At 48.1% G+C, this 27621-nt stretch overlaps 1 protein-coding gene and 1 long non-coding RNA gene across 34 annotated transcripts in view; one reads left to right on the top strand and one right to left on the bottom strand.

Annotated features, from left to right (window-relative positions):
* Positions 1-6424: 6424 nt before the first annotated feature.
* The window catches only part of CACNA1C (calcium voltage-gated channel subunit alpha1 C), a 557751-nt gene continuing 536554 nt past the window's right edge, over positions 6425-27621 (bottom strand). For all 31 annotated transcript variants that reach the window (XM_084766402.1, XM_084766399.1, XM_084766397.1 and 28 more), the window contains 9 exons: positions 27155-27256; positions 25339-25466; positions 24737-24871; positions 22944-23296; positions 20163-20288; positions 17643-17749; positions 16852-16955; positions 14819-15154; positions 6425-13249 (listed from right to left, as the gene is read on the bottom strand). In XM_084766402.1, coding sequence (XP_084622528.1) covers positions 12947-13249; positions 14819-15154; positions 16852-16955; positions 17643-17749; positions 20163-20288; positions 22944-23296; positions 24737-24871; positions 25339-25466; positions 27155-27256 — 1694 coding nt within the window. In that variant the 3' untranslated portion in view covers positions 6425-12946. The remainder of the gene's footprint in view (positions 13250-14818; positions 15155-16851; positions 16956-17642; positions 17750-20162; positions 20289-22943; positions 23297-24736; positions 24872-25338; positions 25467-27154; positions 27257-27621) is intronic.
* Positions 13001-20332, top strand: LOC311588603. Of its 3 annotated transcripts, none has more exons than XR_014776272.1 (5): positions 13001-13080; positions 14067-14169; positions 15621-15791; positions 16927-17095; positions 20229-20332. It is a non-coding gene; the product is annotated as an uncharacterized lncRNA (long non-coding RNA). The 3 variants fall into 3 exon arrangements; XR_014776273.1 differs by lacking the exon at positions 13001-13080 and adding an exon at positions 13258-13717; XR_014776274.1 differs by lacking the exon at positions 13001-13080 and adding an exon at positions 13258-13871.

Raw genomic sequence — 27621 nt, 5'->3', positions numbered from 1 at the left:
TTTTGATTATCTTCCTTTGTGCTTATTAGAAACATACACATTTGAAAAAATTTACACAAGTTCCTTGCCAACTTTCTATGATTTTTATCAGTTATTTGAGTTTTGGTTGTTGAATGTTAGCTTTCTGTGGTCTGAATCACTTATTGACTGATTGATCTTTTTTTAAAAAAAAATTGTTTGTTTCTTTGTTTTTGAGAAAGTGTTTCTTTGTGTCACCCTGGAACTTGCTTTGTAGACCAGGCTAGCCTCAAATTCACAGAGTTCTACCTACCTTTGCCTCCTGAATGCTAGATTAGAGGCATGTGCCACCACTACCTGGCTTATTAATCACTTATCAAATATATGATTTACAAATATTTTCTTCCACTCTCTAGGCTTCCTCTTAAATGTTTCTGTAGACAGAAACATGTATCCCTATGTGGCCTCAAGCTTGGAATCCTGCTAATCCAGCCTTCTGAATGCTAGAATTACAGACATGAGCTCCCGCACTTAGCAAGGCACATTTGTTTTAAGATTTCTTGAAGTCCAATTATTAGCCTATTTTTAATTTTGTTATCTGTTCCTTTGGTGTCACATCAAAAGGAATCATTGCCTAATCTGGTGTCATAATTATGTTTTCTTATATTTACTTCTAAAATATTTTGTAATTTTAGCTCTTACATTTATGCTCTTGATTCAGTTTTTGTATGGTGTATTCGATAAGGATATAACTTCATGATTTTACACATGGACACCTGATTTTCTAACCTATCAGTTGAAGACACTGACCTTTCCTGCAATGAATGGTCTTCAGTCCTCATCAAAAAATGAGGGATTGTCTCTGGGATCCCTAAACTACCCATTGGTCCATGTGTCTGAGCTTTATTATTCTACAGCCTTACTGCTTTCTAGATTTTAAAATAAGCAAGCATAAGGCTCCAGCTTTGCTCTTATTTTTCAAGATGGTTTTGAATATTTGGATCTCTTTGTGGTTTTCTATGAATTTTAGAGTGGATTTTCTATGTTGGCAAAAAACATGATTGAGAGTTTATGACTGCTTCGAGTAGTTTTGACATCTTATCTATGAATATGTAACATGTTTCCTCTTCTTATGCCTTTTCATGTGAAAATACTTTGTGATTTCTCTTGTATAGTTTTTTTTTTTTAACCTCCTTGGTTAAATTGATTCCTAAGTGTTTCAATCTTTTTGACATTACTATCATAAATAGAACTGTTTTCAGAATTTCATTTCTCCATTGATCATTGTTAGTGTCTAGAAACATAAGCAGTGCAGGGAGGGATTCCAGCACCTGCCTGGTGTGTATAAATCGTGGGTTCTCTACTTCCAACACCACGAAAACAAAGAAATGCAACTGAGTTTTGTGTGTTCTTTGTTTTCTGTTATTTTGCTAAACTTGTTTAATAGTCTAGATTTCCTGTGTGTGTGGAATCTTTCAGGTTTTCTACATGGGTGAAAATAGATGACTTTATGTCACTTTCCTACTCAGTGCCTTGTATTTGTTTTTTGCCCACTGGCTCTCCCTAGAGCTTCCAGTACTGTTTTGAATACACGGGGCAGAAATGGGCATCCCTGACCTGATCCAGATCTTAGAGGGAACGTGTTCATCTTTCACCACGGAGTTTCTGATGTTCACTCTGGGCCTTTTGTTATACCAAGGTGGCTCCTTTATTTTAATAACATAGTATTTTAATTCATTCTTTGAAATTTTGACACGTGCATATCATGCATTTTGATCAGATTTACCCCAATTCTTCCTTGTAATTCTTTCCAGTTTATTTAGTTGAAGGTTTTAAAAGTTCACTTATGTCCTGAGAAAAACCTAGTTTAGCTTCATTTATTATCTCTTCCTTCCTTGCTCTTTCATTTTTTTTTTAGACAGGGTCTCACTATGTAGCTCTGGCTGTCCTCAAACTTACTATGTAGAGCAGTCTGGCCTTGAACCCACAGAGATCTGCCGGGTTTTGCCTCCTGAGTGCTGGGGTTAGAGGTGTGGGCCACCATGCCCAGCTTAAAAATTCAAAGTTAGTATACATAGCATTTTAAAACAAAATTTGTTTCTGTTGGTTCGCCCCTTCCATATTCTTCCTCAGTCCCTCAGCCTCTCTTCCTCACGCATCCCCAGTGCCCTCCTTTCTGCTTTCGTGTCTTATATTCCATTGCACACTCTCTTCAAGACCTTTTTTTTTTCCCTCTTGCGTGTTTTCCTCACTAGTTCCGTAGCATATGCCTGCACTCACACCCCTCACACCCCTGGGTAGCAGACACCATATGGGCAGGGACCTACACAGAAGGAACATGGGTTTATGTCTGTTTGTTTGTTTGTTGTCTTTTCAAGTAATTAATACAAGACTTTCCAGATCCATCCGTTTCATTGAGATCTTTATACTTTTCTTTTTGTTTACAAGTGAATAAAATTCCAGTGTGTGTGTGTGTGTGTGTGTGTGTGTGTGTTGTGCACAAGCCGTTTTCATTATCATTTCATCTATTGATAGGCATTTAGAGTAATTTCATTTCCTCTTATATCATGAGTAGTGCAACAATAAAGATGGATGTGCAAGTATCTGTGTGGTAGAATGGACTCGTTTCAGTATATGCCCAGGAGTGGTATAGCTGGGCCATAATGAAGTCTATCTTTACTTCTTTAAGAAACCCCCATAATTGAGCCAGACGTGGTGGCGCACGCCTTTAATCCCAGCACTCTCTGTGTTAGCCTTGGTTGCCCTGGACTTGATTTGTAGACCAGGCTGGCCTTGAACTCACATCGATCTGTCTGCCTCTGCCTCCCAAGTGCTGGGATTAAATGCGTGCACCACTACCATCCATGTCCGGCTCATTTTTTTGAGTGTATTATTTGTTTTCTTTTTAACAGATCCAGATTTTGTGAAAGGGTCCAACTTCATGTTTTTGTAAGTGGATATCCAGTTTTCCTGGCACAATTTCTTTCTTTCTTTCTTTCTTTCTTTCTTTCTTTCTTTCTTTCTTTCTTTCTTCCTTCCTTCCTTCCTCTCTCTCTCTCTCTCTCTCTCTCTCTCTCTCTCTCTCTCTCTCTCTCTCTCTCTCTCTCTCTCCCCCTCTCTCTTTCTGGTTTTCTGGTTTTTCAAGACAGGGTTTCTCTGTGGAACATCCCTGGCTGTCCCGGACTCACTTTGTAGACCAGGCTGGCCTCGAACTCACAGATATACACCTGCCTCTACCTGCCTAGCCTTTGGGAAGAATATCATTATAATTTTAAAGACAATTTCACAGTATTTACAAACCACTTTTGGTAGTATAGTTATTTTCACAGTATAAAGTCTGACGATTTGGGAGACTTTTCTATTTTCAATATCTAGTATCTTCTTTAATTTCTCCTCTCAGTGTCTTCAAGTTTTCATCTTACAGGGATTTACATGTCAGCCGCGAGGATTATTCCTCAGTATTTTACTTTGCCAGAGGATGTTGGAATGGAATGGTTTTCTCTCTTTTTGCAGGGTGTGGGTGTGGGTGTGGGAGTAGGGGGCGGCTCTCTGAGTAGCCCTGGCAGCCCTGGAACTCACTTTGTAGATCAGGCTTGCCTCCTCCTCCTAGTGCTGGGATCAAAGGCCTGTACCACAATGCCTTGTGGTTGGGACAGTTTTTAATACGTCTTTGGTATATGTGAATGCTACTGAATATTGTGTGTTAGTGTTGTATTCTGCAAATGTACTGACACTATAAAGTCTAGAAGATTTCTGGTGGCATCTGTAAGGTCTTTTAACTATACAATCACGTCGTTTGCAAATAAGGAGACTTCAACTCCTTCCTTTCCAAATTTTGGCCTTTTTATATCTTTTGTCTTCTTGCTTGGCCTAACACTCCATGAACTATACTAAATCTGTGTGCAGAGAGTGAACGCCCTTGCTCTCAGCTTTCCCATCTTACTATAATGGTCATAGACTGGTCATATAGAGACTTGATTTTTTTCAGGTATGTTCTGCCTATTCTTAATCTCTCCAAGACCTTTATCATGCAGACACATTGAACTGTCACAAGCTTACTCTGCATTTATTGAGATAATCATGTGATTTCTTCTGTAAGACTGGATCCTTAAGTCTTAAGCTTTTTTAAAAAAAAGATTTATTTATTATTATGTATGCAGTGCTCTTCCTGCATGTACACCTGCAGGCCAGAAGAGGGCATTAGATCACATTATAGATGGTTGTGAGCCACCATGTGTTTGCTGGGAATTGAACTTAGGACCTCTGAAGGAGCAATCACTGTCCTTAACCTCTGAGCCATCTCACCAGCTCCCAAGTCTTAAACTTTTTAAGAGACTCTGGTAAGACAGTGTACAGTTGACCTGCTTCTAAAACAAAACAGAAACTCAAACTGTTCTGCCAATCCTTATCTTTGAATTGGAAATTTTAATTTACTTAATTTTAAAATAATTATTCTGTTAATCTGCTGTTCATTTTTCTATGTCATATAGCACCCTCTGTGTGTGTATCCGTGCCCGCACATTCACATGCAACATGCACTAGTGAGCACGGATGCACTATGCATGAGTATGCAGAGGTCAAAGGTTGAAGTTAGGAGTCTTCATCTATTGCTCTTCACTTTAATTTTTTTGTTAGGGGAGTTGGGGCAGGTGGGTTTCAAGACAGGGTTTCTCTGTGTAACCTTGACTTTCCTGGAACTCTCTCTGTAGACCAGGTTGGCCTTGAACTCAGAGATCTACCTGCCTTTGCCTCCCAAGTGCTGGGATTAAAGGCGTGCACCACCATCACGGCCAGGCTTCGAATTTTCTTTTCTTTTTGGTACTTTGCTTTTTGAAACAGGTTCTCTCACTGACTCCATGGCTGATCCACTGATTAGACTGGCTGATCTTGTCTCTAGTTACTGCCCTAGGGTTACAAACTTGCCATTCCATTTGTGTACCATTTTCTTGACTCCTTTTACATTTTTCCTTAGTATTGAGATCATCAAAATCGATCTCTGGAAGGAGAGACCTGGCTCCTGAAAGTTGTCATTTTCAAGAGAGTGATCTTTGTTTAATAGTTTTTCCAGGTCTTATTCAGAGATGGTCTGCTGATTTTTTTCTTTTGAATGAGTCATAATTGCCTGTTTCTGGTATGTTTTGTGATTTATTTGTGGGTAAATCAAATGTCTCCTCCCCTACATTTTTTATGGTTTGCTCTTTGCTCTTTCTTTGTGGAGTTTGGTTTGCTTGGTGGGTTTTTCCTCCTGTTGTGTTTTTTGTTTTGTTTTGTTTTTTGACTCAAGGTCTCCCTGTAGCTCAGGCTGGCTGGGAATTGACTATGTAGGCCAGGCTAGCCTCAAACTGATAGTCACCCTAGTGCCTCAGCCTCCTTGAGTGCTGGGATTATAGTATAAGCCAGTAAGAGGGTTAAAAACTCCATGCTCAGAATCAGTTTTGATGGGCGTGATGTATAAGATTAGGCTTCCTTGCATCTTTTCTGAGGCTAATCTTTCCCTGGAGATGGTCCGTCACCTTCTAATGTTCTCCATCTATATAGTTGCTTTCAGATGCATTAGTCTTTAATGTCTAGTTGCCAAAAGGAGAGAAAAAAATGGGAAGAATATGGAAAGGGTCTTTAAATATAGGAAGGCACTTCAATTGGATGGAGAAGAAGCTTTCAAATAGTGACTTCCTGCATTTGTGTTTGCACTTTTGTGACTAGAAGCAGCAAGCTCTGCTGAGTCCAGAGCTTTGACGCTTGAGAAGATTTGCTTTTCCATCTGCTGTGGGCCCCACAGGCTCCATGCCAGCTGGCTTGGGTGAAAGTTCAGTTGCTGTGCTGTGCTGGGCATGTGGCTGCTGCTGGGCTAAAAGCTGACCTTGCCAAAGTTTAGATGAATTGGTTGGTGAGGCATTCAAGGCCTCAACAGAACCCAGAGCTCCGGAGGAGTTACAAGGAGCCAGAGTCCAGGAGGGCAGCCACTCACTAGGCAGGAGACAGGTTCCCCTGCAGCAATTCTGTTTTACATGGGGATTGTTCTGGAAGCTTTGTCTGAGCCAGTTTAAGTCATGGTAACCAGAGAACCTTGCATTTGATAGCTTGCACATCCTCCCTTATCTCCCAGTGCCTTCCCTACTCTACCCTTCCCACTTTATCCAAAATCAGTTATTTAAGGGACAGTGCATAGCTTTTCTGGGCTGACCCCTTCATTTCTCTTATTCTGCCTCCTTATTTGCCTTTGGCCATTTTTTGTTGACCTTTTCATAGATGGAAGAAGCAAGCACACATGGAGGACAATTGTGGCCAGGGAGTTAGGGATTAGGGTGCAGTCACACCCCCTATTTGCCCCTCCCCCACCCCACCCCCCACTTTGAAGAACCAGTGCGAGTGAAATATTGAGGGTTGAATCTATTTCTGTGATCTGTAGGGAATAGGAGAAAAGGACAGGTATGGAAGAGGGGCTGATACGGATTAAACCAAGATCGACATTGTTAAGAAATTTATTTGCAATTCTTTTTTGCGTTTTTGTCTGTTTTTTAAATAACATCATTCCTTAGATAAAAATGCAATCTTACAGGAATATACAGTAGCGTCTCGCACAGAGATGGACCCTGAAGCTCTCCTTGAAGGTTTTCCCTTCTGGATTCCCTGGCCTTGCTCAAGGGGGAGAAGGCGCAGCAGGCAGGGCCTTTGACAACAGGACTAGTTGATGATTACAAACTGTACAACAATATTTACAACAGTCAGACTGTGGTGTCGTGGAGCCTGGAGGGGGGGCAGGTGTGGGATGTGCAGGTGTACGTGAGTGGCACAGAAGCCTGTTTCATCTTTCCATGCCTCTCTGGGGACAGGCGTGGCATATGACACAGGTTTTCTTGGGGACATGAAAGTGGATTATGTAGAGACGTGGGGAGTGTGTGTGTGTGGGGGGGGGGGCGGCTTTATGTGAACCCTTTACATGGAGGGAAGTTTTCCTTAGTAACACTGGCAGGTTAAAGGAGAGTTGCAGTATTATGAGAGTAGCAGAGATTGCAGCGCTCGCTCCTGGGAATCTGCCGCGCTATTTCTCAGTGACTTTCTTTTCCCACGGGTTGGTCTTAACCACCGCCATCACAGACATGTGTTAAACCCAGTCGTTTCTCTGTCATCCATGCATTGTTCAGGGCAGTGGGCAAGCAGGGTGGGACACATGAGTACATGGTCTGGTAGCAAGGCCGAGAGATGGAGTCTGAGGGACAGGATGCCGTTGTGAGTGTGTGTTGTGTCAAGAACAGGAAGGTGCCCAATAGCTCGCAGGGCACCCTGCCGCCTCTTATGGGGCCCTCTGCTTGTAAATCATCTGTCCTCCATCCCCAAGGGTTGCCCCCTGCTTTTCTCTTTGGTGTAGTTCTCCATGCTGGGAAGGCCTAGGAGGCAGAAACTATCTCAAAACAAAAGCTAAAGCGCTTGCCTAGCCTGCGTAAGGCCCCTGGTTCAACCCCCAGTAGCTTCACATTGCTCCCCCAAAAAAGAGAAAGAAAAAAGAAACAACCCTCCAATTCCCTATATTCCCTTCTTTCCCAGATTGTCTCTGTAATTACCCTGCTTAGTGGTATATGAGGGGATTTTAGGTGGCAAATTTGCAACCGTTGCCTCATTTCTGCGGGAGTATGTGGTGCGTCACCTTTTTACCATCAAGTCATTTAGATTCTGGGAAGTTGGGGTACACAGGAGTTCCCACGGGGATGAGGGGTTTACACCTCTAAAGAGGTGAGCATCTGAGACAGTTTGGGTCTGGCCAGATGACATTCACATTTTCATTGCATTTTACCTGGCCTTATCTTCCTTATTGCTAGCGGAGACCTAAGAGAAAGGTAACAGAAAAGTCTCAATTCACACTTTGCTCACAGTACTGAATTGATTTTCAATGCTTGATAGCTCCAGCTATGTTCTCCAACTCCCTTTCAGAGATAGGTGAACATGTTTTCCTAATGTACCAAGATGACCAGGGTCTTTAACATATTCTATGTGGATCAAACTTCTTAAGGTGGGTGGAGGAAAAGGGAGGTGTGGTGGTAGCATTTCCTCCTCGTAGATGAAGAATACTGGCACCATTTCTACCCATGGAAATTGTTCTAGCTTTTTCCATGTGTCCCCCTTTAAGGATGCCCAGGGCCTTCCCATTATAATAGGATTTCGTCTATGAATGCACTGGGCCATGTTCATAGCTGTTCTGGGATACACAGCCACAGGATGAGCAGGCTAAACATGCCTACCACAGTCCTCCCCTTCTGTAGATAAAACCACTATGTGGCCATCACCCCTAGCACTGTGCCTTCTCTCTCTCTCTCTCTCTCTCTCTCTCTGTGTGTGTGTGTGTGTATGTGTGTGTGCGCGCGCGCACGTGTGATTCAATTGCCTGCCTCATAAAGTGACAATATGGAATACAAAACACTGTAAGAATATGCAAAGGGTTCCCTCACCTCACTGTTCCCTTCAATGGGCTTGTAGAGGATGAAGAGGAGAGGGAGAGGAGGAGGAGGAGGAGGAGGAGGAGGAGGAGGAGGAAGAAGAATGGTGAAATGCTTAAGGAGGGACGGCGACTGTTACTGATGTCATAGGTAGGGTGCTTTCCCCCTCCCAGCCTTCCAGGGTCTCTTTCCCCATGGCAGCTACTGCAGACCATGGACCCAAGCTCCCCCAACTACTTTGCATTGGCCAATTCTTTGGCAGATGCCGTGGTGGGCTTCACACTGTTGGGTAAGGACCTCATCTCTCTAGCTAGGTTGATTTGTACGCCTGGGGTAGGAATTTATTTTTCATAACTTCCAAGCAGATTATAGAGCCATCAATCTTTGCCAAGGCTGCCGAGGGTGACTAGACAGGAGCTGTTTTCCGTAGGATGACATGGCACAGAGGGGGTAAAGAGTGCCCTTCCTTCACCCCTACGCTTCTCTCTCTGTGCTGACACCTGCTTCAGAGCCAGGGCTTTGCAGGGGAACTGAATCAGCCAGGATGCTTAACAGCAAGCTCCAACTTCCCTGGACTCTGTGTAGCTCTTCTGAAATCCAGACACCCCTTCCCAGTTCCTTGCTCAATTTCTTCTAGCTCCTGAATCCTCAAGGACACTTCAGCATCTTAAGGTCCCAGGATGGAGGGGCTATCCTCCTCCTTGGAGACATTGGAAAAGTGTCATGATAAGGCTAAGAACCCCCATCACCAGTTTTTATTCCTTGCTTGACCTGGATCCTTGCTCTCTTGGTCTGCCTTTAAGAGCAACAGGGCTGGGTCACCTGGCCTCTGTACAGCAGCCACTTTCCTTCTACTGACTTCAAGAGTTCCAGAAATGTGCTGACTTGGGCAAAGGGAGGGCTGCCTACTGTGTTCAGCTGGGCTTGTCTGGAGCTCTGGATGGCTGAGCACAGTGAGAAAGGAACACAGATCTCTTCATACAGGTACCCAGATTTAGAACCAAGGCGCAGGAGGGTAAAAAAGACAGCTGGGGCTTGGATCCCACTCAGGTTAAGAAGCCGGGAACTACAACTGCTAGATAAAACATCCATGAGTCAAACAAGGCCTGAGAAAAGTCTCTCTCTCTTAACCTGAAGATATGAAGAACCAAGGACAGGCAGAAAGGAACTTCCACACATGAAAAGATTGGGAACGAAAGAGACAGAGCTAGTCATTGGACGAGTGAAAGCACGTGACCTACACTCCTTCATGTCCCTTTGGTCCCCAGCTGTGGGTTAACTCCTCAGCCATTCAGGGACTGTCAGGATTGCAGAAGGTTTGAGAATTATGTTCAAAACAGTCATGGGGCAGGGGGGCGGGCATGGTGGCGCACACCTTTAATTCCAGCACTTGGGAGGCAGAGACAGGTGGATCACTGTGAGTTCGAGGCCAGCCTGGTCTACAAAGCAAGTCTAGGACAGCCAAGGCTACAGAGAGAGAGACCCTGTCTCAGAAAACCAAAACCAAAAAACAGTCACCGAGAAAACTCCATGGTGGAAGGAGAGTAGCCAGTCTGGTGTGGATGGTCACGGCTTTCCTGCCCATTGTCACTCATGATTCTGTTCTTGCAGGGGGCAGTGTGTGAGTGAAAAGCTACTCTGTTCTTCTTGGCCATGAAGGGGAAGGCAGCCAGTGGGTATGACTGGTGAAAGGGGCATGAACTGGAGGAACCACACTGGGCAGAGTCGTGGGAGGAATGCAGGAACTTAGCCTGTAGCTTATGTCACAGGTCAGTGGAATCTGGCAATGCAGATCCCAGCTTCCAAAGGAGAACAGAGGGCAGCGTGAGGAGACTAGGTGTGCAGAGATGCACACCTGCAGGTGGGATCAATCAGAACACCATATTTTCCTAGGGGTATGCAAGAACTAGACAGTCAATCTTCATGACTCCCTCTCCATCACTAAAGTCTCATCAACACAGCCGCAGAACTTTGCAGAAACAAGACAAAGGACAGGACACCATCTAATCCTTATCTCTAGAAGCTCCTATGGGTGCTACAAACGATGCATAAAGCCTGGGTCAACAGCACATGAAAATCCAAGGAAAAATACTGTTGCTAGACTGGTTAACCTGCAAACACTGGGTACCACTCCCTGCATTTTCATGAAACAGCCGACAAAAGCAGGTTCATCTTCACAGAAGAACATCCTTGCTGGGGTTTCTGGCAGATTCTTACATCATGTCCAGAGGAGGCTTAAAGGACACTGGGACTAGAAGATACTCCATAGGAAAATTCTGGGTGAGTGGTTGAGTCTTATTTTCCCCAAAGTCCTTCCTTTCGAACCATTGTTATTAAGACACAACTGCAGGACCTGGCACTAATTTTAAGAGTTGCTGACGGCAGACCCAGAGGAGCCTGAATGAAAGCCCCACACATCTGTGCCCTTCAGCCCTGTGAGGTCCTAGTGCTCCTGCCCTGGTCAAGATCCCCTGGTTCTTCAGAGCTTCTTGCTTTGGAAGAAGGAAAGGAGACTACTTTCTATAAGGACTACAGTTCCACTTAGTCACCCGTCTCCAGCCCCAACTATGGCTGTCGGTGTTTGGGTAAATCATGCGTCAAAGGTGAATCTGTCCCACTCCTGGCCCAGGCTGATCATCCACCTCACCCTCTCAGTTGAGATGTGCTTGGGAAGGCCAGCCACCTCTCCCACAGGATGCTGGAGCATCTTGGACAAATATCCACAGAGAATAGCAGAAGGCAGCACGTGAAGACCTGGATGAAACATGTCCTTATCTCACAAAGCAACATGTGGCATGGACAGTTTTACCACTGGGTTTTGGAAGGATTGAAGGATAAGAAAACAAAAACAAGATAAGCAAAATGGTACCTCCCAGACCTGCTTGTGAGGAGCAGAGTGGGGACTTACACTGGGGACACCTTTGTTCACTTTGCAAATTAAAGGAAAACCATCTCTTCCCCCAACCACATATATAGAAAAAGCACTTACGAGCTCAGAGGGAAAGCTTGTCACACTCCAAATACAAAATGATTTACTTTACATGCAGCAAAATATACAAGAAGTGAATCTTAAAACAAACTTAAGTCATTATATTTGCTTGGCACAATTGCAATTCAGTTTTAAAAAAATATTTGAAAAATACTGAAACTGACCTGAATTCAAGTATAACAGTTTCTTCAACAGAAACATTATCAATGCAATAAAACATTACACAGAATATATCGAAGCAAAAATGTCTTCTTGAGTTTTTCCCTTAAATTTCGTGGTTTTTTTTTTAAAATAGACTTTTAATGCTGACACAACTCACAATCGTATTTTAAAATGGATATTATTGCATTGCTTTTGCATATCTCGTGGGACAGAAAATGCAGTTACCGATTCTCGTTTCAGAAGCAGAAGCAGAGACAGTGATTTGTTTTTTGCTTTCGAACAGCCCCAGATTCAAAACTCCCTGCAGTCAAACCCGAATGGGGATCTATGAACTTTTGTGTGGAGGTGGGGGGAGCGGGGCACACATACACATAGATGACCCACTATGGACACACGTGTGACACAAAGATGCCCATACGCCCTCTCTTCTGAACCTATCCATATACCCGGCATAGGAAGTAACCCAACTCAACCGCCCAGGCACACAACACCTCATCTAATTAATTGTCCGTTAACCTGCAGATTGTAATGATCAACCACACCAGAAAGAAGAAAAGAAAGTTGCGCTTAAGGAAACTGTAACAAGGTACTGGGCATACACAGAGCAGACAAAACCTCCCTGTCCTGATATTGAACGCTCGCTCCATGGGTGGTGGTGGTGGTGGAGGAACCGCACCATTTAAGAATACAATAAAACCAAATCCGACTCAAATATGCAAATGTGGAAACAGGAAATGAGGCCGCGCAGTTGTAAACGCTCTTCTTCCCCTCTCCCCGTGGGAAAGCACAACAAATAATGATAAAGAAACCAAATCCCGAAAAACCGCAACATGCTGACAAGAACCATCAAAGCATGAAATTGAGAGGACTCCGCCGCAGCCTGCGCCCCCTGGCCTGGCTAGCTGAGGGCCTGTGGTGTGGGCTGCACTGGCTCCCGCCACACTGCCTACATCTCGGCTCCTGCAGGGAAGGATCCCTGATGGGACCAGACCTGCACTGCTGGAAACCTTGCAACCGCCTCCCCGGGCCCCTACTCGGGGCGCTGGCCCATCCTACCATAGATCCCTGGGGCCCTGTTCCACAGAGATGGCCAGGCTCAGACAGAACATGTGCAAATGACTGTTTATACAAGCAAGGGGAAAACACCCTTTTGCTTTAGGGGGTGGGGTCCTTTGGGCGGTGCTGCCGCGGGAAGGTGCTGGAGCCCTGCACCCCGGCCTTGGCCTTCTCCCCTGAAAAGCCGACTCCGCACACCGCCCAGCTCTGAGGCTTGTCCCGACAGCAGTGAATGAAGACGCTGTTCCGGTTACCTCCAGGTCACGAGAACAGTGAGGCACTTCTGAAACGAACCCATTAGGAACATTGAAACGAATAAAAAACACCCGCGTCTCGCCAGCCCCGAGGACTACAGGTTGCTGACGTAGGCCCTGCTGTCCGGGAGCGCCTCCTCGCTCCTGCCTCGCCCCAGGGCATATGCGCAGCTCTCGTCCTCTGGGACCACAGCCCTGTCCTGCCCGGGGTCCCTGCAGTTCACAAAAGGTAAGAGGGTGCCATTGGGGCTCTGTTGGGCGCCCCCACTGAGGATGTTGTCCGCAGCATTCTCCATCTCCTCTATTGTCAGGTCGCAGGCGTCAGCCAGCTCCTGGGTGGTGACCTCGATGAACTTGGGATCTTGAGCAAACTGTCCCAGTCCTTCAGAAATCAATACCTGAAAAGGAGGGGCGGGAAGAAGACAGAAAGGGGGCGTGGTCACTGGAGTTCCAAGCTCCCTGAAGATGAAGGGGCGGGCGGGTATTTGGGCATCTGCGAAAGCAGAACGAACATCTGAGTGCATATACCTGTGCGTGTGGGTGTGGGTGTGTATAGACATGCATATGTGAATGTGTACATAAGTGTGCATGTGTCTGTATTTGGGTGCTGAGAGAGACAAAAAAGTAGAGATGGAGTAGTGTGCCAAAGGAAGTGGGCATGCGCAGATCAGAGGGGAGGGGTTTAGGGTTAGGCTGGAGTATTCAACACTATCACCAGATCAGGAGAAATCTGCAGAGGGGCTTCGGGCTCTGTTCCACTTTTGCACCGGCAGATCTTAGTCTGCCCCTCCGCCCGCCTCCCACTTCCCCCTTTTCTTCTTTTTGGTCCCTAAGACATCTTTCATGCTGCCCTTCACTTTCCTTTGGTGAGTGTTAACCACTCTTCCCTGGCTAGCTGGCCGCCTTTCCAGGGCGCCTTGTGCAGGGTGAGGGCTGCAGACGGCCATCGTGTGTCCACCCTTCCTGCCAGCCGCTGTTGTGACCAGTTATGGGAAGGTTATTACGTCTCTAAGCCAAGGGGTAGGCGGGATCCGTGTGGCCGCCTTTTCGCCCCACTCTGTCCTCCTCCTCTGCCCGCATCGCTCTCTCTTTACCTTGCTTGCTTATTCTACGGTCACCCCTGCCTGTTCCCCGCACAGCGTGCTTACTTATCTGTTTGTCTTCACCACTGTGAGAGCTGACACCCATTTCGCGGATGTCTCCCTCCCCCTACAGCCCCTGCACCTCCTAAGAGAATTCTGAGGTGAATAAAGGACAACCAGGCTCAAGCGAAGCGTTGGCAAGGCCCAGAGGCTACTTGACTGAACTCCACTCTCAGGTCTGTCTGAGCGCAGCACTGACGGGGCTCTGCTCGACACTGACTCCCTTACAGGCCTCGCCTTGGCCCGAGCTCTGCCTTCTGTCCACTGGCTCTCCTCAGAGATGGATTCTAAGGATCTCGCCGTCCTCCTTTGGGTTTGTTTCAGTTTGTCAAAGGCCCATAAAACGTGGTGTAGTGTCAGGGTAGATGTTCCTCAGGGGCAGAGGACTGTGGCACTAAAATCTCTCTAAAAGTGGAAACAGACCCTCAGGAGGGATAAAAGGGCCACCTTGGATTCGGCCACTGATGCATCAAAAATCTCTGGAAGCCCTGAAAATGCCTGTGCCCATTGGCGAGCTTCCAGAGCCCTGGGGTGTTCTCCTGAGCTGTCAGAGTTGAGCACAGTGAACCCCGGCTTTCTGTGTAGGAACAAGCCCCAGCAAAAGTGAACACTGGGAGGCAGTGGAGCTTTTTCTTAGGGTTCACTGGCTCCCGCTTCCTCTCTCTGCATCACACCCAAAGGCCACTGTCTGGTATGGTCCTGGTTGTGATTTTCTGCAAGCCAGGCCCTCCTTCAGCATTTCTCTAGTTTACACACTTGACACCCAATCTACTCTTGCTTTCAGCCCCTTCCTCGCCCCGCCCCCAGAAGCTTGAATTCACATACCGCTTCCACCAGGCTGCTGGCGCTGCCATGGAACTGTCTCCCTGGAGCTCCAGCTTGGCTGGGCACGGTGAGGGACACGGGCCGGGCTCTCCGGGCCATGCTGCTGCCCCCACTACAGGCCGTGGTCTCCTCCGACCAGGAGCTACAGTGGATGGACGGGAAGCTGCTGTTGAGTTTCTCGCTGGACTCCGCCCCCTCCAGCCGCAGGGTGGGGATGGGCTGTAGGGGCCGGCCCCGGCTGCCTGGAGTGACAGGGGGTGTGGGGCATGGCCTGGGGAATGTGGTAGGAGAATGGCTTCTCTGCAGGAGCGGGCTCAAGCCTGCCACTGCCAATGCCTGTGGACATAAGAAACAGCAGTTACTAGGAGGCTACAGCGCCCGCCTCCTGCCTTCCGAGCAACTTTGAGGCTGTTATTTTCTAGTGAGTTCTGCTTAGAATTCTCAGTCAGTATTCTGTCTACCTCACTGAGAACTAGTTTAGCGTTCAATGATATCCAGATTTTTTTTAAACTGAGCACTTCCTTTTGACACGATGTCATTTTCCTCTAGCTTACAACTGAGTACAATCTAGACCATGCCATGTTTACACTGGCTCTGCCATCCGCAGTATTTGCAGTCTGTTCCCATCAGGACAGAGAGGGCGATGATGATGTGTGGTCCACAGAGCCAGAATTCGCCAGTGCCCTCTCTGTGCACTGACCTAGAGGCCCCAGGTGAAGTCATGCGAAGGAAGCCTTTTGAGGCACAGTGTCCGTCATAAAGACCCAGGCAAACCGAGGAGTCGTTATTTTTACTTTTACAGTGGAACAGGCCCATTGAGAAACACCCTGTCATTCTCAGCGAAGCGTGTGTTGAACTCCTCTTAGACTGCATCCTGATCAAACAACTTCCACCTCTGCCTTCTGTCCCCAAATGCTCCCGAGAATCCTCAGAGTGGGCCTGCATTCCCACTGTCAGCGTGACTCTCTCCGCAGTAAGTACTGCTCAGACAATGGTGGGAATGTCCATCTCTGGGAGACAGAGAGGATGGGTGGGATGTGGCAGAAAGATACACAGGGAACCCTAGGTTCCTACCGATGCGCATGAGGACAGATGGGCAAACCAACTTGGAGAAAATAGCACACACAGTGCCCCCAATCCCGCTTTTCTTCCCCCTCCCCAGCTCCTGAGGGCCCTCAGCTTCTGGGGACCTGGAAATCTAAGGGAAGCATAAAGCTATGTTAAGTATGCTGGAAAGTTGATGACAACAATCCCTGTTTAGACAGTGCTTTGGCTTTGAGCTGAGGAGGTATCAGTTTAACAAATATGTATGCGTGCATGCATTTGCACAGATTCACACACACACACACTGAAAACACAGCCCCCAAAGGGAGTTTGTAATTTAAAAGGTAAACTGGGGAGCTCAGGTGAGACCCCTAATATGCTGGCCATAACTTGAAGTTTCTATTTGTTCTCAAATACTGAGGGTGAGTGTGATTGATGCTGGTGTTTTCACTGTCTCAGCCAGGATGTGCCATGCTAGGATGGATGGATTTTATATATTGAGTCTCCTGGGTCTTTTCTCCTTGGAGACCATTGCCTACTTTTTCTTTCCCCAGCACTTCCGGCTCTCAATCATGTTAGGTGCTGCCTTTATTTCGGCACTACAGTGGATAGACAGACTGCCCTAAGTTCAGGGTCCAGGTCCTGTCAAACCCTAGGTATACTATATCCGCTCCAGTGTGGCGCATATAGCACAAGGTGGTACACGGGGTGGGGGGGGGGAGGAATGAGGGGAAGGGCTGTCTGCACTGTACGGAGAATGCTCATGAGCCCCGAAGCTTCCAGTCAGAATCTCTAAAGGAATCCTCACCAGGGCTTCACAGGGGCCTGGTTTTCAGCAGTACGGATTGTACAGGCACTGAGGCTCAGAGGTCAGAGCAGGGAAGACAGAAGCGGATCTGGGGAACTGCCACCCGCATCCCAGGGAGGCGTGGCTTGTGGCCCCGCCCACAGGAGGCGTGGCCTGTGGTCCTATCCACAGCTGTCCATACCTGATGATGAACCAGGTGCAAGGGCAAGGCTGTCTTCTGAGAGATATCTCCCCCTTGATCCTTTTGTCGCTTTAGACATTCCAGATGGAAGGAGGCCCTTCGACCTGCAAAAGTAGCCGGAGACCCGGAATCAGGGCATGGGTGATGACACTGACCTGCGACAGCTCTGCTAGGGTTTGGATTCCCAATGTCTACGAAGGGCAACGTATTTAAGGCGTAGTCCCCAGTTTGGTACAATTGAAAGGTTAGTTGACTGTTTAAAAGGTGAAGCCTCATGGGAGGTTTTCTACCATGGGGATGTATGTTTCTTTGAAAGAGATTGTGGGACACTGGTCTCTTTTCCTCCTTTATAATCCAGGCCAGGAGGCAAAGGACACATTTCCCATCACAATATGCCACCTTGCCACAGGCCCAAACATAGTGAGCTGAGCTTCCAACACTGTGAGCTCAGACTAGTTTTTCTTGTTTTTAAGCTGACCATCTCAGAGGTTTTATTACAGTGACAGAGAGTTGACTAAAAGAGGCTCACTTTATGGTGAGGTACTATGAGCCCCAAGCTCTTTTTTTTATGCCTCAACTTATCTCTGAGGCATCTGAGTAGCTGATGTCTATGTCCCATTCCGACAAACTGTCTTTGGAGGGCTATCTTGTCACTTTGGATGCCTATCAGGCCATCACTAGAGGTTGCCTAAGCGAGGCCCAAACAGTTTCTCAGTTGTCACTTGGTGCCGGACTGTTGCCATCTTAGAGGTGACTATTGTCCACATCTGCAGAGCAAGGTGTGAGTTTACCTAGAGAGGCAGAGCGAAGGAAACTCCTCTTTGGAGACTGCTCGACTGCCCTCTTGTCCTCCTCTGGACATGTCAGCTGTCGGTTTTCATCATCTTGGTAGGAGAGTCTGGAACAGAGAACCCTTAGTGCTTGTTCCCCAAGGCTCAGAGGTGCCACCCATCAGGACAGCTGCTGTCCTCAGAAAGACGTTCCCATTTTCCTTAGTGAAGGCAATGCCCATCTGTGTGCCCACATCATAGGTGTGGGGAGCAGGGAGCAGGGTATGCTAAGAAATCTGTGTCTGCTCTCAGGCATCATAGTTGTTTCGTAGGCCTGCTTGTTGGGGCGGGGGGAGGGTCACAGCTCTTGATACATATCCTGTGTGGGAGCTTTGCAGTTGATTTTGTTGTTTGCATTTTCCCCCCCTGGGCTGAAGGTTGGAATTCAAAGCCTCATGCATGCTAGGGCAAGGGCTCTTCCACTGAGCTCCTATCCTGGCCCTAAGCCTTCCTTGCATTTCTGATTTCAGCCAATGGAGGCTCTCTTGGGTATAAAGAATATTAGGAAAAGAATTGTCAGTCCATATAACATCTCTTAGAAGCACCTTAGATGCCTGTTTTTACATAGGTCTATGCTCTTCACTATGGCCATTCTCAGTGCGACCACAACATCCCCTACCCCTCCAATTCTCTCCTGCCTGGCTATCTCTTTGCTTTCAAAAGCACACAAGCCACTGCCTGTAGTGGTCATGAAACCATCCAGTCAGCGGATAGCAGGGCAGTGGCAGACCTAGGGCATCTAGCTGATGACTTCCCAACTTTTTGATGGTGCATCACAGTGAGAAATATATATACTCCCCCGTATCAGACACATAGCTATCCACATGAGATGCTCCCCTAAGTGAATGCACCACTCTCTGATTCTTTCTGTGCTATGGTATTATTTTCTCACAGACCATTGGCTATCACCCACTGAAGTAACTTCGTGAGTCTGCACTGGTCAGTCTTCAGTTTGAGAAGCACAGATGTTCACAGCCCTCAGTGATGTAGATTAGCTCATAGACCATGCTACGACTGATACTCTTTGGTTAAGTTCATTTTTCGGGGGGTGATTTCTTGCAGAACCTAGGATGGAGCCCAGGAGCATGAGCAAGCCAGGACCCCTGAGCTACATTTGCAGAACTCTTTACATCTTGAAGGCTGACACTGTACAGTCTGTTTCTTTTGAGTCACCCCTGCAACCAAGCATAGTGATTCCAAGATGTATATATCTGCAGGGGCGTTTGGGACGTGAGAATCTTACATCCTTACGCTGCCCAGCCTTGCTTCCATCCCACTAGATAAGCCCTCCTCATTACGTTTTCTTCTTCCTTGGTTGTCCCCTCTCCTGCAGACAGGCTTGACTTGGCTTGGCACATAACTCCAGCTACCCTGCCGCCGGACTTGCTCTGTGTGTCTGTGCCCCTTGGCACTGCTACCACTTTGTGGGTAGCTGGTTAGAAAGGTCCACATTTTCTCCCTCTTCTGTGATCTCTTAGCTTCCTAACCAGTTAGTAAAATCTCCCAGACTCAAAGCTGCCTTATTTGGAGTCAGGCAAGTATACAATAAGAACAAGAATCTCTCTATCTTGGCTTTTTTTTTCTTTCTTTCTTTCTTCTTTTAAACTTTAAGGGCCCAGGCAGTTGGTGTACACCAAAGCACTTCCAAGCAAGTAAAGAGTATCTGCAATAGTCATAAACATTTTACAAGGAGCCCAGAGAGACACATGCTTAAATACACACTTCATAAATGATATTTACTCTTGCAGTAGCTGATACATTCAACACCTTCTGTTATTTGTTTCAATTATTATTAATTTAACTACAGAATTATGAGGCACTGTGTGACCATTTGGCTTATGTGGATGACATGTAATGTCTAAGTCTAGTTGGCTATGTCCATTTCTTTAAACAGTCAAGTTCACTGGGTGATAACCTAATAGCACGGTATTCATCTGGTGCACTGTGACAGCTCAACATGCATGTGTTGTATGTAATGAACGCTGCCATCTTTTTGTATTACTTTGTGTTTGGCACCTTTGAGGTTCTCCTTACTAGTTATTCATAAAATGTGTGCTGATTAAACTCTTCAGAGTACCCGTTTTTCTCAACAGGCGGACATTACAGCCACCCAATGGATATAGATGGATGAGAGAGGTATCTCCAAGAGGACTGAATTAGCATCCTTGGGTGTGCCAACTGTGCCTCTTCAGGGCAGCCTTAAAAGGAGGTGTTCCATAACAAGTTTATTTAAGCATCAGTATACATGTATACTGACTTGCCCTAGGAAATACACCTATGATTTTTGAGCATAGCCCCAAAGTGTAAGAAGCGCATTTAAAAGGTTTCTTGGAAGTGTTCTGTAGTGAGGCAACCCAGTGAGGGAGTCCTGGGTAAGTGTTACTGATGTGCCATTGTCTGGCTTAGAGGGGGGATCTCAGCACTGTCCCCAAGTCCCCACCCTCTCCCACACCGAGGGTTGGCCTGGGCGAGAAGGCTTACATATCTGTGGAGAGCAAGCTGGGCTCACTGCAGTACTCAGCGTCTTCACTCATCCTCACTCTGCAGGTCTCATCTGGACACATCTCCTGACTCACCGTGGCCCTCTGGCTCTCTTGGGAGTGGCACCTGCAGCACAGCATCCAAGGATGGGGGAACGTGTCAGAATCTGCCATCCCTCCTGCCTCTTCCTCAACAAGTAAGAAGACGTCAGGCACACACAGAGACACAGCCCCACAGCTTCTGGTGAAGTCACAGAGCCATAGGTGGCACAAGCTGTGTCAAGGCTTTCTGTGTGGGAGATTCAAGAAGGTCTAAATTCTGCCCCCGGGCTCACTTACTCTTTGGCCTGCCCTGTGCCTCAGCTTTCTCATCTATAACACTAGAGTAGCACGTTTCCTGTGTGACTCAGGGGCTTAGTCAGCGAAGTGACTGTCACACAAGCATGCGGGCTGAGTCCAATCCCTAGTACCCACGAGGGGAAGCTGGGAACAGCTAGCTAAGTTGGGGAGCACCAGGTTCGGTGAGAGATCCTGCCTCAGTGGAAGACATCTGACCTCAATCTCTGGCCCCTTCTGCACACAAGCACACGAGCACATATACACCCCTACACAAACTTAAACATGCAAAAAGACAGATGTGGGGAAGGCTTGGTTTTGAAGTGTAGTCCTGGACTGTGCAGCCAATACAAGGTACCACAGGCTAGCTGCGAACAGCAGAGCCATTAGGTGGCCGCTTGACCCAACTGACAAGTCCCTGAAATCATACTCACTACACCTTTGTTCTGACCCCGAAGTGAAGGCACAGAGAAGGAACTTCACACAGAGGGCTTGTCTAAGCAGGCGGAATAAACCTGTGTCTGTGCTGAGCCTGGGTGCTTCCTGAGTGAAAGAACCTGCCACATCTGCTGCACCTTTGAGTAGAAGGCAGCCTCCTGTCCATCTGGTCATTTGTTCCCAAGCTCTGGTCAAGTGCTCTTCCTCAGCCTGTCTATGTGTGGCTCACTACTTCCCTGCAGCTCTGCTCTCAGGGAGCTGGCATGTCAGGGCCTACAGGAACCCACTGCTGCTGTTTTACGACATACATATTCTGTACCCATAAATCAGTGCTCCCCTCAGTCTTGGTCAGAGATGCTACTTTTTTTTTTGCTGTAAGCAGCAGAGACTCATGTGGTCAAAGTGCTGAGAATAATTTACTCTCAAGTGCTCAGTCCTAAACAAGACATCTGCTCGAGGAGCATTTGGGAAGAGGAGGCAGTAGGCTGGAGGGTCGGAGGACTACCATGAAAACACTGTTTGCCACAGTCTTACAAGACAGAGTGGGCTTGGGAGGCTCCACCCCTCCATGAGGCGCCATTGGCTCAGGGAAGAGGATGAGGGGTCATCTTTAGGGGTGTAACCTTCCACCCACTCTTATCCACGCACCCTAACTAACCTCAGTGGGGCCACATGAGTGGCATGAAGGTAGGAAGAAAGTAGTGGGACTTGAAGGAGATAAGAGAGGGTAATGGCATGAACATGACGAGAATACATATGTGTATGGAACTGCAAAGAAAAAATTAGCCGGGAGTGGTGGTGCAGGCCTGTAATCCTAGCACTCCGGAGGCAGAGGCAGGCAGATTGCTGTGAGTTCGAGGCCAGCCTGGTCTTCAAAGCAAGTCTAGGACAGCTAAGGCTACACAGAGAAACCCTGTCTTGAAAACATAAAAAGAAAATAAGATAAAAGTTTAAAAAAAGAAGGTGAGAGGTTTTCAGAAGGCAAAGAAGGGAAAAGCTAGTAGTAGGACTGAATCTCCAAGGTGGTGGGACAGTCCTAGTGTCTGCAGAAAAGGATGGTGGCTCCTAGGCTGAGCCAGCTGTCAGAGCAGCACACAGTCTGGGGCCCTGTGTGTCGAGTCCTGGGTCAGCTAGCACTGCTGTGGGGAGGTTCAAGCAGCAAGTGTCCCCGAGTATACAGTAGGCAGGATGGATGTAGCAACATGTCTGGAATCAGCTATTCAAAAGCATGGGACTTGGAAATGGGACCGCATGAAAACCAGCCAACAAGAATGTTGTTCTGTGAATAGCAGATCAGGCCGCTTGGGACTCAGAGAAGATGCGGGAGAGTCTTGATTATATTCTGGTCCAGAGGGCATGAAAAAGGACAGTTTCACCGAGAACCCATGGGCTGGGAATCTGTGCAGCCTGCTAGGGCTGGAAGGGCAGCTAGTTAGTGGTGACGTAACGAGATGTGAGGGGTGTCTTCTCCCACCCTGGCTCGGGAATGAAGCAGATGGAAAGAGGACCTGCAGAGGCCCCGTCCGTGCTTCCTTAAGGGCGAGAGCAGTGATAGCGCCCACCACACCTGCATTTCTTAGTGGTGTGTCCTACAGCACAAGACAGTAGAGAAAAGGGGTGAGCCAGGTGGAGGAAAACACGGAAGGCCCTAGGAACCATTCTGCACCACTGCCCAGTCTCAACTGGACGAAAGGCCGGGCTTAGGCATGTGGGAAGGGCAAAGGGCTGGTTTTATCGTACAGGCCCAAGTCACATATTCTTGGAGGGCCACAGGTCAACATGCTGAGGAGAGAGGAGAGAGGAAAGGACATCTGAGAGACAGAAAAGTGCTGTCTTCACTGTGATTGCCATGTGTGAGCAGGAGCTACTGTGGGTGGCTAGCTGCCTCTGCCCTCTACTTCAGGGTGGTAGCCAACACTGGAGCTTGAAGACTGAGCAGACGGTTGAGGCCTAAGTCCTCTGGGTAGGGTGTGTGAGCCCCCCTGCCCAGGCCCACCCTCCTGCTTACCTCTTAGAGCTGAGCTTCCACGCTGCCTCGTGTACCCGGACAGCAGGGGACAAGGGAGGCCCATGGCCCTCCACGGTGCTGACCGTGCTAGAGTAGCCAGTGGGATGGGGGAAGCGGCCCAAGGCAGTGTTGTTGGCATTGTTGATGTTGGCATTGGAGCCCGTGGATGAGTAGCTGCTGGGGGTGAAAGTGGAGTCTACCAGTTTCTCATGGGACGGCGACTCGGTGTCACCTTGGTTGTTTCCCGTCTTGTTGATATGCAGTGGGCGCTGGGTGGTGAAGGTCTGAGGGAAGTTGCCCCTGCTGTCGCTTGGATAGTAGCTGACATGGTTGCCAAACAGGCCTCCAGCCCTCTGTAGACAAGACAGAGGGGTAGGTGCAGAAGCCTTCTCCATCATCCATCTCCCCTCACCCCTGTCACTGCCTCCCCTCCCCCCCCCGCCTTGTATGACAGTGCTTAAGAAGTGCAGCTCACAGGAAGCCAGCCTGCCCTCTGGAGAGACACACACTCTGGACACATGGCAGCGGGAGGGACTCAGATGCTCAAGGTCCCACAATCTCCCTATAGCGTCAGGAATTCCCTCATGTGCCTGCGCATGCAGGAAGTTGCTGGTCAAGAAGCCTCCTTGGAAGTCTGTTCCCAAAGGAGCATCGGAGACTGGGGCTGGGTTTCAAGGACAGGATGAGGCGGCTGTCCTCCATAGAAGCCAGCTGCTCAGCTTGGGGAGCTCTCTGTGGGCGCTGAGGGCTGGGGAGGAGAGTGGAAGATGGGGACGGATTGTTTTAGTGGGACTACAGCCGGCTCTTGGCACCAGGAGCTGTATTGGTCAAAACTGAAACTAAGAGCGAGGAGCCTACTGTGTCACTTTTGCATCCCTTATGTCACGGCTTCCTTCCCTGTAGGGGATTCTTTGAGATTTAAGATCAGGAACTGGAGTTTTTCTCCAATATTCCTTCTTTGCCCTAGAGCAAAGGGTTGGAGGGGGGGTAGTAGTGGTTTGCAAGGTTTGTCTAACCCTTGCTGTCTGTAGGTCTTTGGGTCCTGGGGACAAGGCTTGGCTTCTAGTGTCTTGTAGTGTCAGATGTTCTGCATCTGAGGATGGGGACTGGCAGGAAGTAGAAATGAGGGAACAAGATGGGAGACTGTGATCATACGGCACAGTGGTGCGTGATTTTTTTCCCCCCCACTGTGTTAATATTACTCCAGGAAAAGAGGAGGAGGCCTGGAGCATACCACTGTGACCTGGATATCACATGCTTCATCTTAATAGGCCAACTATTGTTTGTCTAGCTGCCACATGAGAACGCACACCTAATGTGGCCACTAATCTGATCTTTTTTTTTTCCTCCAAGAGAAGCCAGGAGTTAGTTTGTATTTTTACTTAGATATGCCAGATATTCAAATATTGGTGAATAAAACAGGTTTGTAGATGAGACGTGGCCCAGGCATCCTTACTCCTCAAATCTGATGGAGAAGGTCCAATGGGGGACGTTTCAGATGAGATGTGGCCCAGGAGTTCCTACTCTACACCTTCTGATGAGAAACTTCTCCAGGAAGTCTTCTTTAGGGAAACGAACAGGTTCCTCCTGTTCCTGAGGGCTGGCCATGGTTTGAGCTACTGTGTCCTAGGAAGATGGCATGGCATAGAGTCCGCTTGGGAAGGAGACGGGGAATCGGGAGAAAGCTGACTAGAAAGAGTGTGGCACTCCTCAGAGAGATCGGGCAAAACACCAGGTGAGCACACCATCGCTCCCAACTGAACGTGGGGAAGAATACTAGTCATGGCACTTACCCTGAAGATGTCATCTTCGGAGGCAGCAGACACAGCCTCCTTCATAGCCTTGTCCAGCTCCTCCTCAGCAGTCAGATCCCCAGAGATGGCCCGCCGGATCTCAGGCCCAATGTCATGCAATGTGCGTAAGCCAGCCTGGAACCCAGAAGGACGTGTGAGGACCCAGGTCCTTTGTTATTCCTCCCCAAGCCCCTGCCTCTCTGCCTCACTGCCAGGCTGCTGGAGATGGGGCTTCCATGGATGCCAGCCTCCCCGCCCCCCGCCCTGCCCCCGCCATCCCCCTAGAATCATCTAGGAGGAATGAAGGTATATTGCAGGATCAGGAAGAGCCAGCGGCTGTCTCGGGAGCAGAGGGGCTAAGAGGACTGGGGTCTGGGAAAGGCAGCAGGACGGCTAAGGGAAGCATATGGGCAAGAATGGGAGAGGGGCAGGGCACATCAGCTTCTCATCGCAGCAGTGCTCCCACATCGCAGCAGTGCTCCCAGGTGTTCTGGTGATGGGACCTAGCTTCTAGGATCCCTAGCGAGACTTGGACCCCGGCTGTGGTCAGGGGGAGGTGACCAGGACCTTTTGAGCATGGGCACCTCCCTCCAGCCTCTCACCTGCAGGGACAGTGCGTTCCTCTGCGAGGGTTTGCCCACCAGCCCTTGCTCTTTTCGCTTCTTGAATTTTCGGAAATACTCTTGGATCAGGAAGGTGGCGTAGAACTTGCCTACTGTGACCTCGTCATCTAGGGCACATGGAGAGGAGAAAAAGATGTGATTCCATTAGATCTCATTGTTTTTTTTTTTTCAGCATCTAAAACTTCTTTTGCATATTAGTTTTAATTTTTTAGTTCAAAAGAAAGCATGTAAAAAGGCATATGATGAAGTCAGCACACCCCTGTCTGCTTGCTCACCACCTCTTAGTTGCTCACCACATTATTTGTTTCTTGAGTACTTTTCCAGAAATAAGCACAAATGTCCTTATCTCCTTTTTAATTAAGATAAGATCTCCCTATCCTGTTCAGGTGACCTCCAATTCCTGGGATCGAGTGACCCATTCTGTCCTGCATAGCTGGGACCAGAAGCACTTGCTCCTGCCTGAACTTGGCTGTTTGCTTTTCTTCATTTTTCCCTTGCAGAAAAAGTAGGATATTGTCAAGGTTACTTCCCAAGTTACTTTCCCCCTCCTGAATGGCTGTTACGAAGTCTTGTTTGATTGCCCTTACCATCAAATGACAGGTCTCCTAACAAAATTCCAGTGGGGTGAGAGGGGCTGGTGGCAGGAGGTTGGTCATTTCCCTCCCAACCAGCGAGACGGACTTGACATGTGTCCTTGCTGGGTTGGGCACACAAGACCCTACATGACACAGTCTTGATCTTAGGGGTGAGCCCAATGGTGGGGAAGCTGGAAGTCCCCAGGGGATGTTACATGCTGAGCAAGTGGCCCCTTCATCTTGTCTCCTGTTCTGTCTGAGAGGGACAGATGGTTGGGCTGAGCCTCAGCACCTGCAAAGGCCTTCCTGATCCTCACAGTCAACTCTACAGAAAGAAGTCCTAGGCTTTCCATGGGTCAGGGTCTCCGTTCTACATGGAAGGGAAAACCCTGGAGATGCCCGATGAGGAATGAGGGAAATTGGGAATGAACTTGGAGTCCTTGGTGTCCTCAGGCCTGAGCTGGATACCTTACGTCTACACTGAACTCAGTGGGAAACCTGCATAGCTCCTAAGAACAGCAGTGCTTGGAGTGTGAGCCTCAGAGAGAGATGCTGCAGGCAGTAAACAAAATGATGCAGCAAAGCAGTAGGTGGCACCTGGCGACTCCCAACCCACTGTGTACTCTCTTTAGGAAGTGGGTCTCAAACAGGAAGTATCGCCTCCTGTTAGGCAGGTTCTCTGTAGGCAGGCTACCTACGATTTTGACTTGGGATCATTGTTGGGATGGTCTGAAGCACTTGCTATAAAAAGGGCTGTGGCTCGGCAGGCATGAGGATGCTACTGTAGAGAGAGAAATGAGCTCTTAAAAAGATGTGGTGAATCTCAGGCAACCTCCCTTCCAGGGCTGTACAGCAACTCTAGAGCAGCCAGCCCAGTGGCCTATGGGTAAATATATATCCACAAATCAGAGTTCCTATGAAAGTTCTGCCAAGCCCATACATAAGCATGGAAGGGCTTGCCAGTTCCCAAGTGTAAGTGTGGGGTTACAGCAGATTTCTAACCCGATAGTTTGCATCCAAGCTTGTGTAGGGTATCATAACCCAGGAGGGCCTCTGGGCCCACAGAAGGGTTCAGAACAGAGGACCCAGAAGCACAGTAGACTCAAGCAGGGAAGTCCCAAGGGCTGTGGCTAATGATGGCACAGGAGGAGGACTGGAAGGCGGATATACCCTGCAGGCTCTGCAAACAGCCCTGGTCCCGAAATGCAGGGAGCACTTACCACCTGCAGGGGGCACCACCTGGTCCAACAGCTTCATGCTGGTCCTCTTCCAGATCTTCTTGATGATGGCCCGCAGCTCCTCATTGGCTTGTTCTAGGTTCCCTGATAGAAGGAAGCGCACATTGAAAACAGCCTCTGGGAATGTACTGGGAAGCCGTGAATGGTGGCCTGAGCCCCACAAGTCACCTTGATTCATCACAACTGTTCCCCTTGTTGTTAAGTCTCCCCAATCTTCCTGTTTCCTAGTTCCTTCCACTTCCTGTTCCCTCTCTCTTTACTTCTTTTCGCTCCTTGTGACTTCCCTCTCTTGTCCTGTCCAATGCTGTTCTCCTTCCTTTCTTACCTCATTGCAAACCAGCCCAAAGTCGCCACCCCCAACCCCCGCCCCCAGGCTGCTCTTCCTCAAGGTTAGTGCTGAAGAGCCTGGTGGTCTCCACAGACACTCACATCCCAGCTCTGATACTATT

Source organism: Acomys minous (assembly GCF_964271855.1).
Source record: "Acomys minous genome assembly, chromosome: 17".
Classification (NCBI taxonomy): domain Eukaryota; kingdom Metazoa; phylum Chordata; class Mammalia; order Rodentia; family Muridae; genus Acomys; species Acomys minous.
Note: the sequence above shows the minus strand (reverse complement) of the source record. Positions and strands in the feature narration are given on the sequence as shown.